The sequence below is a fragment of the Patagioenas fasciata genome, chromosome 2 (genome assembly GCF_037038585.1).
Source record: "Patagioenas fasciata isolate bPatFas1 chromosome 2, bPatFas1.hap1, whole genome shotgun sequence".
Lineage (NCBI taxonomy): Eukaryota > Metazoa > Chordata > Aves > Columbiformes > Columbidae > Patagioenas > Patagioenas fasciata.
Window position 1 is genome coordinate 31,014,529 of NC_092521.1, and position 15,397 is coordinate 31,029,925.

Here is a 15,397-nt window from a genome sequence, read left to right on the forward strand (position 1 = left end):
CCGTGAACACTTTAAAAACCAGGCTTATGTGACTACTCCTGTTTACAAAATGGGAAGGAGGAAACATGAAAAGACACAGCGACTCGTCCCACGCAACAGCCCCACTAGAAATGGACGATGTGGAAAGAAGGACAAAACTACCCCCGTTTGGCCTTGAAGAAGTGCCTAGTTTTGGGTTCAACAGACAATGGGGAAATGGGATAAGGCTGCTAATGGTGGTGGTGCAGACATTTTATGATCATTTTAAGCTATAAAGCAAACCACACCCTTGTCCTGTCTACAGTAGATCACTATTTGGCATCTGACAGTAAATTACATCAGTTGCAATTTGTGAACACAACACCTCAGTGTTTCAGCTTTACTTGGAATAAAATAGGGTCAAAAGACTGAAGAAAAACAATGAAACTGGTATCAGTCATTCTTGTAAGGGAAAGTTTTCTTCTTTCCTTCTATATAACTTCAATTATAGCAATCTTGAAAGTGCATCATTTGAACTGGAAATTGTTTTCAAAAATCTGTTTGAAAGCTAGGGTGTTTTCTGGAAAATCTGCTTGCTGCATATTTTAAGAATATCAGTTTTATCTGGTTGCCGATTTGACATTATTCTCAGTAGCAGAACTGTCGGCAGGAGGGGCTAGTGAGGGAGCGAAAGAGGCTGTTTCAGGGGTGTTGACAAATTTTGAGGAAAAAATCAAGATGTAATGGAGAAGAACTGCATCTGTAAGAAATTTGCTGCTTTTACTTTTTTTAAGCATGGCGCCTGAATTGATTAAACACTGTTTTACTTCTAGTGGCCTGTTGCACACACATTCATTCTTTTTTCATGGGCTTTGGTTATTTTTTTCCTCCACACATTGAATATCGCTGTCTCAAGCGGCGCCTTCAGCAGCTGAAAGCCAAGCTAACCGCCGATTGTGTGCTTCGTGGGAGAGCATTTAGGTATCTTCATCCCAACACATACAATTATTACAGAATCACAGAATACTAGGGATTGGAAGGGACCTTGAAAGATCACCTAGCCCAATTCTCCTGCCAGAGCAAGAACACCTGGATGAGGTTACACAGGAATGTGTCCAGGTGGGTTTGAATGTCTCCAGAACAGGAGACTCCACAACCCCCTTGAGCAGCCTGTTCCAGTGCTGTCACCCTCACCATGAATAAGTTTCTTCTCAAATTTAAGTGGAACCTCCTGTGTTCCAGTTTGAATCCATTGCCCCTTGTCCTACCATTGGTTATCATCAAGAAGAGCCTGGCTCCATCCTTGTGACACTCACCCTTTATATATTTATAAACATTAATAAGGTCACCCCTCAGTCTCCTCCAAGCTAAAGAGACCCAGCTCCCTCAGCCTTTCCTCATAGGGGAGATGTTCTGCTCCCTTAATCATCTTTGTTGCCTTATGCTGGACTCTCTCCAGCAGTTCCCTGTCCTTCTTGAACTGAGGGGCCCAGAACTGGACACAATATTACAGCTGTGGTCTCACCAGGGCAGAGTAGAGGGGAAGGAGAACCTCTCTCGGCCTACCAACCACCCCCCTTCTAATACACCCCGGGATGCCATTGGCCTTCCTGGCCACAAGGGCACAGTGCTGGCTCATGATCACCCTGTTGTCCACCAGGACCCCCAGGTCCCTCTCCCCTACGCTGCTCTCCAACAGGTCATTCCCCAACTTATACTGGAAGCTGGGTTTGTTCCTGCCCAGATGCAAGACTCTACACTTGCCCTTGTTATATTTCATTGAATTTTTCCCCGCCCAACTCTCCAGCCTGTCCAGGTCTCTGGATGGTAGCACAGCCTTCTGGTATGTCAGCCACTCCTCCCAGCTTGGTGTCATCAGCAAACTTGCTGGTAGTACACTCTATTCCCTCATTCAATTCGTTGATGAATATACAGAATAGTACTGGAAGTCGACATCAAAAGTTAGTTTCAACACCTCAACCGCAATTTCGACCTGCGCGCTGCGGGAGCAGCCACGCCCCTTCCCCAGCACCCACTGCGCAGGCGCAAGTGCAGCCCCGTGAGCACCGGGGAGGGTGCGGGGTTAACCGCTTTTCCGGCGCCTGCGCACGGAAGGCTGCGCGACCCAGCGAGAGCGGAGAGAGCTCTGGAGGTGACAGCGGCGGAAAGCGGCAACGGTGAGCTCCTTTCTGCTCCTTGCGCCGCCATTTCGGGGCACTGTGAGGAGGATGCGCCGCTGCCCCGGCGGCTGCGTGGCCCTGTCTCCGACAGGGCGTGAAGCGCTCTCAGCCCGGTCGGACAGCGCGGGCCGCCCCTCCGACCTGCCAGCCTGGGATCCGAACCTTTGAGCCGGGATCCGAACCTCTGCGCTCGATCCGTGGCCTGAGCTTGTGTGACAAGCTCGTCGCGGGGAAGTCAGAGAGGATAAAACTAAGCTGGGGAAAAATAATACGCTTACTCCAGTCCATGTAGGCGCTGGTGTTTAGCTAGAATACGTGTTCTGGAGTTGCAGTTTTGGTGAGGTTTTCAATGTAAATGATTTTTTATTTACTCTGGCTGTACTGGATGTCAGTCAGTGTACTTAAGGTGCCACTACGGCTACCTGTCTTTTATGGATAACAGTAACTTCACTGCTCTTGTACCCAGTTCTGTGTCCTGACAAATTATTTATGCATTTATATAACAGACCCTACAATCCAAAAGTAAAGAACATTATTAACCTAATGAGACATCATAGCCTTTCCATTTTACCTAGCTTTTCTAGCCATCTGTAGCTATTTAGAACACGGCAAGGAGCATTAGATCAGGGTGACTGGACTGGGGACTCATGGATCATGTTAATTGCACAGCTTTTGTACTACTGTTTTAGTGCTGTTTTTTTTAATAATAATTTGCCTACTGGTTGCAAATCTGCAAGTGTTACAAAACTATTACTCAGGTCATCGCTGAAAGACTTCATTGCTGAAGTAGGAAGTACCCAGAAGGCTTCTGAAAGGGCTAGGTCTCAAAAATGAAACAGACTTCCAAAATTCAGAATACCACTGCAGCGTTGAATGGATTTGTGGACTGTTGGGGGTGTATCAGAAATAATGTATGATATGCTGGTTTGTATTTCACATTGCTCATTAAAGTAGAGATACATAGAATAAGGTAGCTTGTATTGCTTCATAATATTTAAGAATATAGAGGACACCTTTAAACGACTGTGGAATCTTGTAACTTTCTCATGTAGAATCAAAACCATTTCATATTTGTGTTTGGAACAAACTCCTAGACCAAAGCATGAAGGATTGAAATACAGAAAGGATAGATTTGGGGTTTAGAATACTGATCTTCTAATTTAAGATATTCAAAGTAATTTAAACCGTACTTAAAAATAGACTCAGCTCTATGTCAGCAGTCTTCTACAGTAAATTACACTGAAGATTCTAGTATTTTTAAGCAAAAAGGCCCTGAGCTGTACACTGTATTTGTGAAGTTGCTTGTGTGTAACCACACTATTGCTTTTCAGAGTCTTTATGTACATTGAGGTCAATGTCTAAATGTAGAGCCTTGTAAATTCTTGTATCTTTCAAGACAGACTTTCTGTACATGTTTTGATGTGATGCCTTGTTGATAATCACAAAATGTGGGGAAAAAATATGGTAACTTAGACTAAGATTTTAATACTTTTTTTTTTTCCAAAGTAAAGTGTAGGACAAACTTTTGTGTTCCAGCAAGGAGAAAACATTGCAGTCCAGAACAGGGAGAGCAGAAAATTAGGATTTGGAAAAAAACATGGCCAAAATAATTTTTGTGTTAATGTATCCTTTTGGTAGGCTGCATATCTAAGAAAAGATGGCAGACCCTTGGCAAGAATGTATGGATTATGCAGTTGATTTAGCAAGGAAAGCTGGGGAGGTAAGTATAAACTACTTATAAGTAATAACATTATTTACTGAGTCTAGTATGTATATAGTTTTTGAAGGAGTTTGATGTTGGATAGTCTTCTGAGGAGTATTTTGCAAAAACAGAAATTAGCAGAATCATTTGGTGATGTCCAAGATTGGAGTGCCTTTCATGTTTACAGCTTGGTTAATTTAAGAAAACAACTTTGCACCTTTCTTTGGACCAGAGTCTGATTAAAGACCAAGGAGTATCTGTTGTTCCTTAAATTTGATAAAAAAAAAAAAAAAAAAATCTGAGTTGTGGTAAACAAAAAGTATTTCTGTTTCTCTGTATAAACTGTACCTGTCCACCTTATTATTTTGCTACCAGAAAGCTGTTGACTGTCTGTCTTGTGAACACCTCAGTCAACTTTATGCAGTGGCTTGTTGTTGGCAAAAGATACCATATTGTGTTCTGTTTAAGAAGACTGTTTAACTTCTGTAAATAAGAAGCATCCCTTGCAGTGGCAGTACTTTGCCCATTTGTGATCTAGGAAGGCTTAGAACAAGAAAGAGTTTGAAAATCTTGGCAGAGCCTCAGCATAAGAATGGTTACCAGAAGTTCGACTCTTGGTAATTCTGCTTGGTACATTTGAATGCTGTTGCAGCCAGACATGATTGCACAAGTACTAATTCTGTCCCCTGGAGCCACAGAATCTGCAGAACATTGTCGCTGCAATGACTTCATTGAAGTCTTCCCTCAGAAAATCTTTCTAAGTTATGGTAAAATAATTTTGCGGGCAGTATGATACGGATTCTTGCTTAAGCTGATTCTGATAGTTTAAGATCACAAATGCAGGTTATGGCTAAAGTTTTCTGACTTAAGCTCAGTCTTAAGTGTTTCATTTAACTCTGGTATTTAAATTTATAAATCTAAAACTTGTTCTAACAAAATAGAACTCATTTTCATGTACCAGTGGTTCTTCTTGATTTAAGATCGTGTAAAAGTTTATGCTGAGTAAGGATTGGAGATAGATGCAAGGGTGAACTCCAGCTCCTGCAGTTAAATCCAGGTTTTGTCACTGCTTGTGTTTGTGTATTGTGTGGGCATTATAGAAGATTACAGTAAAAATTATGCTCAAATTTGGGGGAAAACTAATATTTTCTATACTATTAATGGAGAAAGTTTTATTCTCTTCCCTTTTTTATTTTTTTTTTTCTTCCTCTTTTTAACAGATAGTCCGTGGAGCACTCAAAGAAAAAGTATCTGTTATGACTAAAAGTTCACCAGTAGATCTGGTGACAGAAACTGATCAAAAAGTAGAAAACTTTCTTATTTCTTTGATAAAAGAAAAGTATCCTTCTCACAGGTACGACTTCTTATCAATACGCTTTTCATAGAATAAGGGGAGAGGTGAGGGAAAGAAGAAAATGGAAAGTTAATGATTTTGCCTGGTAAAATTTCGTTACAATTGGTGGGCTGGAAAGATACAGAATTCTCCCTTCCCCTTGTTATATTAAGTATTTACGGTAGTAGTGGGTTTAAGTCTCGATGTTTCTAAATAAATTGGTAGCTGATTTTATCATTATATTGGAGGGCTGTAGTAACAGAACAAGGTGTCTCCAGGGACTACTGACATGAGTTTAGCCTTGTTTAAGACTCATGCTGAAAGTTGAGCCAGCTGTAAATAACTTCTTTGTTATTTGTGTTGGAGAATCAAAGGTGGCCCCAAGATACCTGGAACCCAAACTTCTTGTCTGCTGTTGGCTGTTAGAACTAGCATGTCTTTGCTGTCTGTACCCATTGGTACTGAGTGCACCTTTGGCAAATCTCATACAGTTTAAGAACATCAAATGACCTTAGAAGACAGGATCTTCTGATTCTGCATAACTGAAAGTCTGTCACATAAAATATTCATTTTTTTAATCACTCTTCCTTTTTTTCCTTCCCACTGCCCCTCCTGCCCTCTAAAATATATCTATTCTTGAAGGGTGAATTATATGTGTTTTAGTCACACAGGACTTCTTTCCCATTTTGACATAATGACTTGAGTTTAATACAGTTCCCTTAAAGTGGGTTTGCTAATTTTTCTTGCATTTTCTTATTGGAGCTGTATATGTGAAACATAACAACTATGCGTAAAATTGGAACAACTGAGGTGATACAAAATGTCAGTAGCCTAATCAAATCAGTGTAAGTGATACAGACTCATGGAATGACATTGAAATAGCATTTTAGAGTATTTTAGCTTCTTTTTATATTATATAATTGGTATCACATTAGAAATACTGGTACTGAGTTTCTTTTTCTAACGAATTACTCATCCACCTGAATAGCTATTCAGTCTCTCTCTTCTCTTTGCAAAGATCTGCTTCTTTTTGGAAACATGCCGTTTCTTTCTGAACAATCATCTTCACCTCCATAGTTAATCATAAAACTCCTAATTTAACGTTAAAGAGACCTGATTTGTTTACTCTCAGCAGTTCTCATTTTACATGTTTGTGGAAGAAAGCATGTGTTTGATGCGTATTTTTCATAGGTTGAGTAACGTGATAAATTTAACAACATGCAAAAGGCATAGAAGAGAACTCCACCCACTTATACTTGTCCCAGTAATTTTGCAGTTCAAAACAAATACTCTCACGAGCAGGAAAAAATGTGAAATTTGGTTCCTGTGGCATTGTGCCTTGTGTATCCCTTGGATTTAGTATTACGGTTGAGCGTGCCATCTTCTTCAGGAGGAGCTCTGGCTTGGATTTCATCCGTTTACCATGTTATCGTTTTTGTAATGCTTGTAAAACTGAACAAGTTTGAGCCTAATAACTTTGCCTTATTTGGATTGAAATCAGACTACAGCTTTAGCAGATACTGCAGTGATATAACCAGGTGCACATGACCACAAAGGCTTTCTTCAGTTAAAACACAAGCTGAAAAGTAGTGTTTTGTAGTACAAATAAACTGAAAGGTATAAATAGCTACAAGTACTCTGAGCAAAGTTTGATGCTGCTGTTACTGGAGAAAATTATGAAAACTTCTGAATGCTAAATGCCAGTGATGGATATTAAAATATAAAGTTATTTTCCACACGTATTGTGCTTACCTCTGACATCATAAATATTGATGCAAGCTTCGTCAAATGTGGCTGGTACTTTCCAGATAAACTTCTCAACTTTTAACGTATGATCACTGGTGGTACCAAAACTACATCTCACTTTACGAATTTTAATTTCAAGGACAGTGGTGTAATTCAGACCTTTTAAACAATTTCTTCGTATCTTTTAAATGTGTTTACTATTGTAGCTTCATTGGAGAAGAATCTGTTGCAGCTGGAGAGGGCAGCATTTTGACAGATAACCCCACATGGATTATAGACCCTATTGATGGAACTACGAACTTCGTACACAGGTCCACCTCTCTTTTTTTTTTTATGTTAGTAACTTCAACTGATTACCTTTTTTTCTCTCTCCAGTTCCATGAAAGTAAGTTTTTTTCACTTTTAAATTGCTTCAGAAGAGGTACTATGAAATTATTAATAGTTACAAATTACTATTTGCATTATTGGGAGCCACTGGGCGATTTTTGTAATAATTTTAGTATTTCTGTAAGTATTACAGTAGTGTCACTCTGTAACCAACAGCAGTTGTTCCATGAGAGGCCCGTACTATATAGCAAGGGTCAGCAGCCTTTGGCACAGGTGCCAAAGATAGGTGGGCAGATTTTAACAGTATACCAACAGGACTCAGAGTTAGGAGTTGCAACCTCTTCAGAGAGCATTTGGTGAGAAGCACTAAGGGCTCCAAGGGCTGATTTCTAAGAAATTTCAAATTCACTGAGGTCTAGGAGCCGCTACCATGAAAGAGAAGAGAAGAGAATATCACCAGTGATCATCTAGTGGTATTTTGCGTTAGGGTCAGGAGGGGACTTTCAGTGTAATGCTGACTGCCTATCCCTTCTCTCTTTGAAATGTGATAGATTTTGGCCCTGATGAGCTTTTCTGAGTGTACTTGATTCGAAATTTGAAATGATTGCCCCTGTGTGCATTATGGCTTTAAACAGCTGCTGAATCCTGCTAAGTGACGTGTTCAAAAGTTATACGAAGAGAACCCATTCTGCTGGATTTACAGACTTAAGTCTGTGTGTTTTGCAGACAGTAGTTAAAGCAAATGTTTTGGAACTGCAAATTTTGAAGAGTAAAAAAAAATGATAATTAATTGTTTGATTGCTAAAAACTTAGTAAGACTGGAGTGCAGCCCACAGTGTCTTGTGTGCTCCTGGTGCCCTCACTCTTCCCACTTGTATTCTTCCTTCTCACTTCAATATCTGTCTTTCTCATTGCCTTGGTGGGGGCAGAGGTGACTTGCTTCTTTTGGTGAGACCATTTGTGCCAGCTTGTTGCTTCTGAGAAAGGTTAGTAGCACAGAGGCTTGTTGTATTCTGTGACTATAAAATGACAGTCCCCAAGCTAGTAACAGCTGTAACTGGCTGCAACAGGAATGGCAATCTCTGAGCTGGTGGGTGGAAAAGTCTGTATTTTAAATGGTAAGCAGTGTTGTGGGGTCTGTTTTCACAGTGAATTGTGCAAGTTCCAGAAAATTAATAATTTCCTATATAGTCCCAGTTTCTTTTTCAAATGTACATTACATTTAACTGAACATTGTGTTTATTAAGAATAAGCATGGTTCTGAAAGAAGCATAGTATCTCACTATAAATTAGTAAAATGTTTTGTTTTATAGGTTTCCATTTGTGGCAGTTTCAATTGGCTTTGTTGTAAACAAAAAGGTATATTTTTTCTTACTTAATATCTAATCAAGCAAAACCAAATTAATTCCTTGTTGCTACTTATAACTAAGATCTGTATTTTCACAGTAAATAGGAAAAAAGGGAAGAAAACCTTAAGGTATCTTTACTTTTTCTTCTAGATAGAGTTTGGAATTGTGTATAGTTGTATAGAAGACAAGATGTATACTGCCAGAAAAGGAAAAGGTGCATTTTGCAATGGTCAAAAACTTCAAGTATCAGGCCAAGAAGGTAAGCCAAGTTGAGTAGCTTATTTCTAGTAATTACATTTATTTTGCAAATGAGACATCAACAGTTTTACACTTAGATAGATTCCTGTTTCTTAGCATGTAGTTTTGTTTTGAAACGCCAACTTCTTTGGCCATGGGTTGTTCATTTTTGAGAAACAGCTATTATGTTCTCTTTGCATATTTGCTTGTGATCTTTGCAAAATCAGGACTCAGCAACTGAAGATTTTATTCTCTGGGTGCTGTGGTTGGTTTGTTTGCTTTTAATTCTCTGTGTGTCTGTAGTCCCTCTGTGATTGTTTTTGATAGTCTGTAACCAATCTACCAAACAATCCAACTTCTTCCAGGTGTAAACTAGTGGTTTAAATCAGTGTCATGCTTGTATACTTACGACCCTATGTAAAGTAAAATCCACACTTAAAGTGGGACCTTTAAAGATCTGAGGACTGTTCTACTTTTTATAGCAATATAATTTTATTTACTAATGACATGCACAGTAGAACCACGTCATGATTTGTTTGCTGTATTTTTTTTTCCTGCCATTTTCCATGTAAGGACAGATTTTTAATACATTCAATATATGTAATATTTACATTAAAATACCTTTTCTTCAGTCTTTTAAGAAAGCAATGAAGTAAACTCTGCTAATTACTGTTACTATCAAGTTGTACTGTTGGAAAAGTGAGGTTTTGTTTCTTTTCCAGATATTACAAAATCCCTTTTAGTAACAGAATTGGGATCAAATCGTGATCCAGAGACTATAAAGATAATTCTTTCTAATATGGAAAGACTTCTCAGTATTCCTATTCACGGGTAAGATACTTCCTGGTTTTTATATTTACTGATAGTATTACTATTGTAAATATGTAAATATGATCAGTTTTAGGAAGGACTGGTTGCATTACATTTGACACCTTAAATGTGAAATATGTTTTACATGTTATTGTTTAGTAGCTTCTGCAGAGAAACTTTGTGTTAAACTTTTTCAAGCTGGGACATATGTGAGAGAACCCTAACAATCAGTGCTGAGAAGTGAAGCATGTTTGGTCTTGTAGGACTAAAAAGTATTTTATTTATTAGTTAAAAACACTAAATAGAATTTTGTGCTTTTTTTTTTTTTCTCAGAAGCACACAAGGAATAAAACTGGATAAACAGAAAGTATATTACATGTGTTAGTTTCCTTTCCCTGTAGTAATGTAAATTATTTTTCTGTATATCTCAGAAGACAAAAGTAGATCTCTCTTTCCTCTTTCAACCCTGTCCAATTTTTTTTAATTTGTCTGAGCAGTTGAAATTGTCCCTCAACTGTTCTTGTTTTGCTTACACCCACTTCTTCTCCAGATAAGCCAAAACCTACATTTCCACAAACCATTTTATATCTAAAGTTGTTTTCAATAGACAGGTTTTTGTTACTCAACCCTGCTCATGTTTTCATCTAAAAGGGCCTATGGTTTTATCCTGAGATTCTCAGGATTCTTGTTTTGAAATTTGACATGTAGATTTTTTGTACTTTCAAAAAGTCTTCTGATGTCATTAAGAATACATGCTAAATTGTGAGTAAGGAATGCATTTTAGGTATTTTGTCAGTTCAAATTCGGTGTTTTATTCATAAACAATAAATTGAGACTGCAGTTTATTTAAGTTGCTTCTTGCAGTATCTTAGCTGCTATCAGTTACAGTTTAATGTACATTTTAATGATAATTGAAATAATGGCAATTACCTGTGCAAGTCAAACTTACTAAGTGCATCAATGTTTCCAAAAAGAAACTGGAATTTGTAACACAAGGATTTTGATGTATTTAGTGGAGTGCCTCAAGGGTCAGTACTGGGGCCAGTATTATTCAATATATTCATTATATTAATCAATTATTTGGATGAGGGAATAGAGTGGACTATCAGCAGGTTTGCTGATGACACCAAGCTGGGAGGAGTGGCTGACACACTGGAAGGCTGTGCTGCCTTCCAGCGAGACCTGGACAGGCTGGAGAGTTGGGCAGGGAAAAATTCAATGAAATATAACAAGGGCAAGTGTAGAGTCTTGCATCTGGGCAGGAACAACCCCAGCTTCCAGTGTAAGTTGGGGAACGACCTGTTGGAGAGCAGCGTAGGGGAAAGGGACCTGGGGGTCCTGGTGGACCAGGACCAGGATGACCATGAGCCAGCACTGTGCCCTTGTGGCCAGGAAGGCCAATGGCATCCTGGGGTGTGTTAGAAGGGGGGTGGTTAGTAGGTTGAGAGAGGTTCTCCTTCCCCTCTACTCCACCCTGGTGAGACCACACCGGGAATATTGTGTCCAGTTCTGGGCCCCTCAGTTCAAGAAGGACAGGGAACTGCTGGAGAGAGTCCAGCATAGGGCACCAAAGATGATTAAGGGAGTGGAGCATCTCCCCTATGAGGAAAGGCTGAGGGAGCTGGGTCTCTTTAGCCTGGAGAAGAGGAGACTGAGGGGTGACCTTATTAATGTTTATAAATATATAAAGGGTGAGTGTCACAAGGATGGAGCCAGGCTCTTCTCGGTGACAACCAATGGTAGGACAAAGGGTAATGGATTCAAACTGGAACACAAGAGGTTCCACTTAAATTTGAGAAGAAACTTCTTCTCAGTGAAGGTAACAGAACACTGGAACAGGCTGCCCAGGGGAGTTGTGGAATCTCCTTCTCTGGAGACATTCAAAACCCACCTGGACACATTCCGGTGCAACCTCATCTAGGTGTTCCTGCTCTGGCGGTAGGATTGGACTAGATGATCTTTTGAGGTCTCTTTCAATCCCTAACAATCTGTGATTCTGTGATCAGGACCAGATTTATGCTGTGTAATTTATTTTTTTTATTACTGCTGTCAGGGTTTTTTTGCAAGGTAGAGGTGCTCACTGAGCATCACCAGAGAATCTGAAGTAATGTTTTTTTCAATGCCGACATCCACGTACACTCTACTTAAAGTCTTGCATTCAGAATGTAAATGTTATTTTTTCATGGTTAGTTGCCTTCAATAATATATTTTAGGTCAAGAAGTGGTTTAAGATGTGTTTTGACTCTTAAAACAAAATTGTTTAGTAGAATTAATGAATGTTATTTCTGGAAAATTGCTAATTTGGAAAGCTCTTCGAGCTACTTAAGCCAAACTCCATTCCCAATTTTTTGTTTGTTTCACTGCAGCATTCCATCACATTTCTGTAGCTCAGTTCGCTTTGCTTGTGATGTTTTTGTGTTCCCTGTGCAGCGTACATGGACATTGTGACCTCCTTACAAACTGTCCTCAATTAAACAAACAACTGTGTCTCCTCTAGGATTAGAGCTGTGGGTACAGCAGCTGTGAACATGTGCCTTGTGGCAACGGGTGGAGCTGATGCCTATTATGAAATGGGGATTCACTGCTGGGATATGGCAGGGGCTGGAATCATTATTACTGAAGCAGGGGGAGTGCTGCTAGATGTATCAGGTAAATACACAGGCATGCGTGATACTCTTTTGTCCTTCTAAATAGCTAACTGGGAGCAAAACATAGCTGAAATGAGAGAACAAAGGGGTTTTTCCACCCTCTTTCCAAGTTACTGCTACTGAACAGGGTTCCCATCCTGCCAACAGGCAAATACAGAACCCAGTTAATAGACAGAGTCAGTTGTACAACAAGCTTAAGTTGCAAGCCAGGCTTTACTCACTTGGCTGAGCACCTGCAAGAATGAAAAAAGACAATGAACATAACACTGAAGAGAATTTAAATGTAGCTCATATGAGATACCTGTTCTGTTAAGTGCATTTTTATACAGGGGCAAAGCTTGGTCCTAAATAGTGATGTGTCATTACACTTTATTTCTTTCAGTGTTCATTTTCTTACTGACTTTTAATTTTCTCCACTGTAACCTAGTTATTTTCTTGCTTTGATTTCCAGGTGGACCATTTGATTTGATGTCTCGAAGAATAATTGCAGCAAGTAGTCGAGCTATAGCAGAGAGAATAGCCAAAGCACTTCAAGTAATTCCTCTGAAAAGGGATGATGCAACCAACTGAATACCAAAACTACACCTTGAATGTAATTATATAATGTTGTCTTATAGTGCCGTTTGTTGGTTGTTCTATGCGGCAAACCTGATAAAAAGATAGATAAATACATGGTAGTCTTTCAATGCTGATGTAACTAAGTGCTTTTCCTGTTAAATATTTTATTTAACATCACAACTACATGAAGATCTATAAAAAGAAGCAAATATGTACAACTAATATTTTCAAGTTTTATACTACACTGGAAGGCATAGCAAGAGACTCTCTCTGTATGATAAATAAAAATCTCTAGTTCCCTAAGTGAGGAAACACCACAGCATCACATCTGATCCTGAACCCTGAAAGATGAAGGCATTATTGTTTATCCAGTCTTTCTGTATCTCGTCTTTTGTTTTCTTCAGTGGCATCAGTCATTCTGTCTTTGTAGAGGTAGTTTGCAGGTTTCCAATCTTTTTCTAGTTCCTTGTAGTTTTTGCTCTAATTTAAAGCCTTTATTACTGAGCTATCACTTTTTTTGTTGTCTGCCTTTCTTGTGATAGTTAAACACAGTCTCTCCTTTAGCCTCGTATGTGGCCAGTACGCTTGCAAACTTATTAGAGTTGCAAAAACAGTTGTTCTTGTGCCTCTCCCAGAAAAAATTTCTGAGCACACCTTCTCTCACCAAACAGACCTCTAAATTAAGATGAAGTACGATTTGTGTTTGGCCATTACAATCAGCTGATACTAAGGTTATAGAGTGTACAGACACTAAAGAAGGTACGTATCTAAACCTAAAGGGTTTATAAATCTAAGAAATATTAGTAATTTCATCCTTGGTGTCAATTGTTCTAAACTTCAAAAACTACACTGGTTCTTTGAATTTTTCTATTTAAGCTTGTTAGAAGTATCACTTTCCTGTTCAAATAATTAATGCACTTAAAGAAAAAAACCCAACCAGTTTTTAGACTGATTTTTCTGCGTATAAAGTTTTCTAAAGGAAGTTGTCTCATTGGAGGTCCAGTCAAGACACAGCAATGCTTTGGAAAACCTGAGTCCTACTATTTTTATTTTGGAAAATGGTGTTTTCTGTCTTCAAGATTCAACACATATCTTACTATAAATTTCGGGCATTTATATCAGTTGATTTTTGCAGATTTTGCAGAAATATGTGACTTGAAGTTGTATCTAGTGTCAGATGATAAACGTTAGTGAGATCAGACTGCTATTTAAAGGTCTCGTCTAAAAGCCAGACTTACGTTAATTTTACTTTTTAAATTCCTATTGACAAGGATATAAACTTTTTTGAGCATTTCACTGTAAATTTATTGCTGTAAATGACGTGGGATCAATATGTCTTGAGAACTATGTCTACCATTTATGTGGCTTTTGTATAACTAATTCTGCATAACTTTTAAAATTGATTTATTTGTGAAATGGAGAGATGTCTAAAAATATTTGAGATGGGAGAACACATTTAAAATAAATCTGCTTTAGCAGCAGCGGCTTCAGCTGTGCATTCTTTCTTAACATTTCTCAGAGGACAGTGCTGGGTCTCAACAAGCTGGATTTGTGGGCTTCAAACTTTCTGAGTTGAACACTTTCTTGGCCTCTGATGTACATACATAATAAACTGTTGTACCTTTATAGAAGTGGGATTATTAATACACCTGCAGTAGGTTTTTAGAGTGAATATTCCAACACCTTCCTCTGAGACCATGGTACCTTAACCATCTCTAACCTCAGAGCTTGAACTTCACAGATTATTGTACCTGTGATTTGTTTTGGAGGCCCATGAGCTGGTTGGAGCATGTCACTTTCTCACTGTTCGCTTTTCTAATAGTGCTCTTTGAGGAAAAATTTACATGAATTTCATTCACATCATGATCTTTGTTTGTGTTGGAGACCAGCATAGTTTTGCTTTTTTACTCTATAGTAGCACCTTTTATCAACTGTCTGCTTGCTTTTTAACTTCAATCTCCCTTTCAATGAGATGAGAAATCCTGTTTGTTAGTTTGCTAAACATTATCCTCTCAGTTAACTCTTCATGTAATATGTGGCCACTTCTTTCATCATGTGAAAGGACACTGAAATGTAATCAGTTTAAAGGCATTTACTTTTTGGTTCTGTGCTAGCCTGCAATTTTCACAAATGGTTTTAGTAAGTGTTATTTGTAGTAAAACAGAGAAGTTGTGATTGTTGGGTATTCAAAATGCTTTTAAGCGACTATATTTGAGAGGTAGTCCGTGAATGTTCAGAACAATAAAATACCTTATTTTCTTGCTTTGAAAGACAGACTGACAATAATCTCAGATTTTTTAATAATTTAAGATATGTATTTAATAAAGATAGCATTTGCTGGGCAATGAGACAATTGGGAAGGAAAACAAATTACTGGAGGTTGAACAGATAAGACTGTCAAATCACGATCATCAATATTCCTTATGAATACATCAACAGCCCACTGAATGGGAAGCTTTCCTATATAGCTTTTCAGTGAACAGCTCATGACAACAGCTGGCAAATTCTGCTGTGGTTTGAATCTTAACTCTGAACTTACTCTGAATCTT

At 38.6% G+C, this 15,397-nt stretch overlaps 1 protein-coding gene across 1 annotated transcript; it reads left to right on the top strand.

The window, feature by feature from the left end:
• The first annotated feature begins 1,998 nt into the window (after positions 1-1,998).
• IMPA1 (inositol monophosphatase 1) lies at positions 1,999-14,329 on the top strand. Its single transcript, XM_065832414.2, has 9 exons — positions 1,999-2,135; positions 3,777-3,858; positions 5,061-5,194; positions 7,126-7,230; positions 8,560-8,605; positions 8,746-8,854; positions 9,555-9,663; positions 12,140-12,291; positions 12,742-14,329. Exons 2-9 carry the CDS (start codon positions 3,796-3,798, stop codon positions 12,858-12,860), a joined length of 837 nt encoding a protein of 278 aa, XP_065688486.1. The 5' UTR covers positions 1,999-2,135; positions 3,777-3,795; the 3' UTR covers positions 12,861-14,329.
• The last annotated feature ends 1,068 nt before the right edge of the window (positions 14,330-15,397 follow it).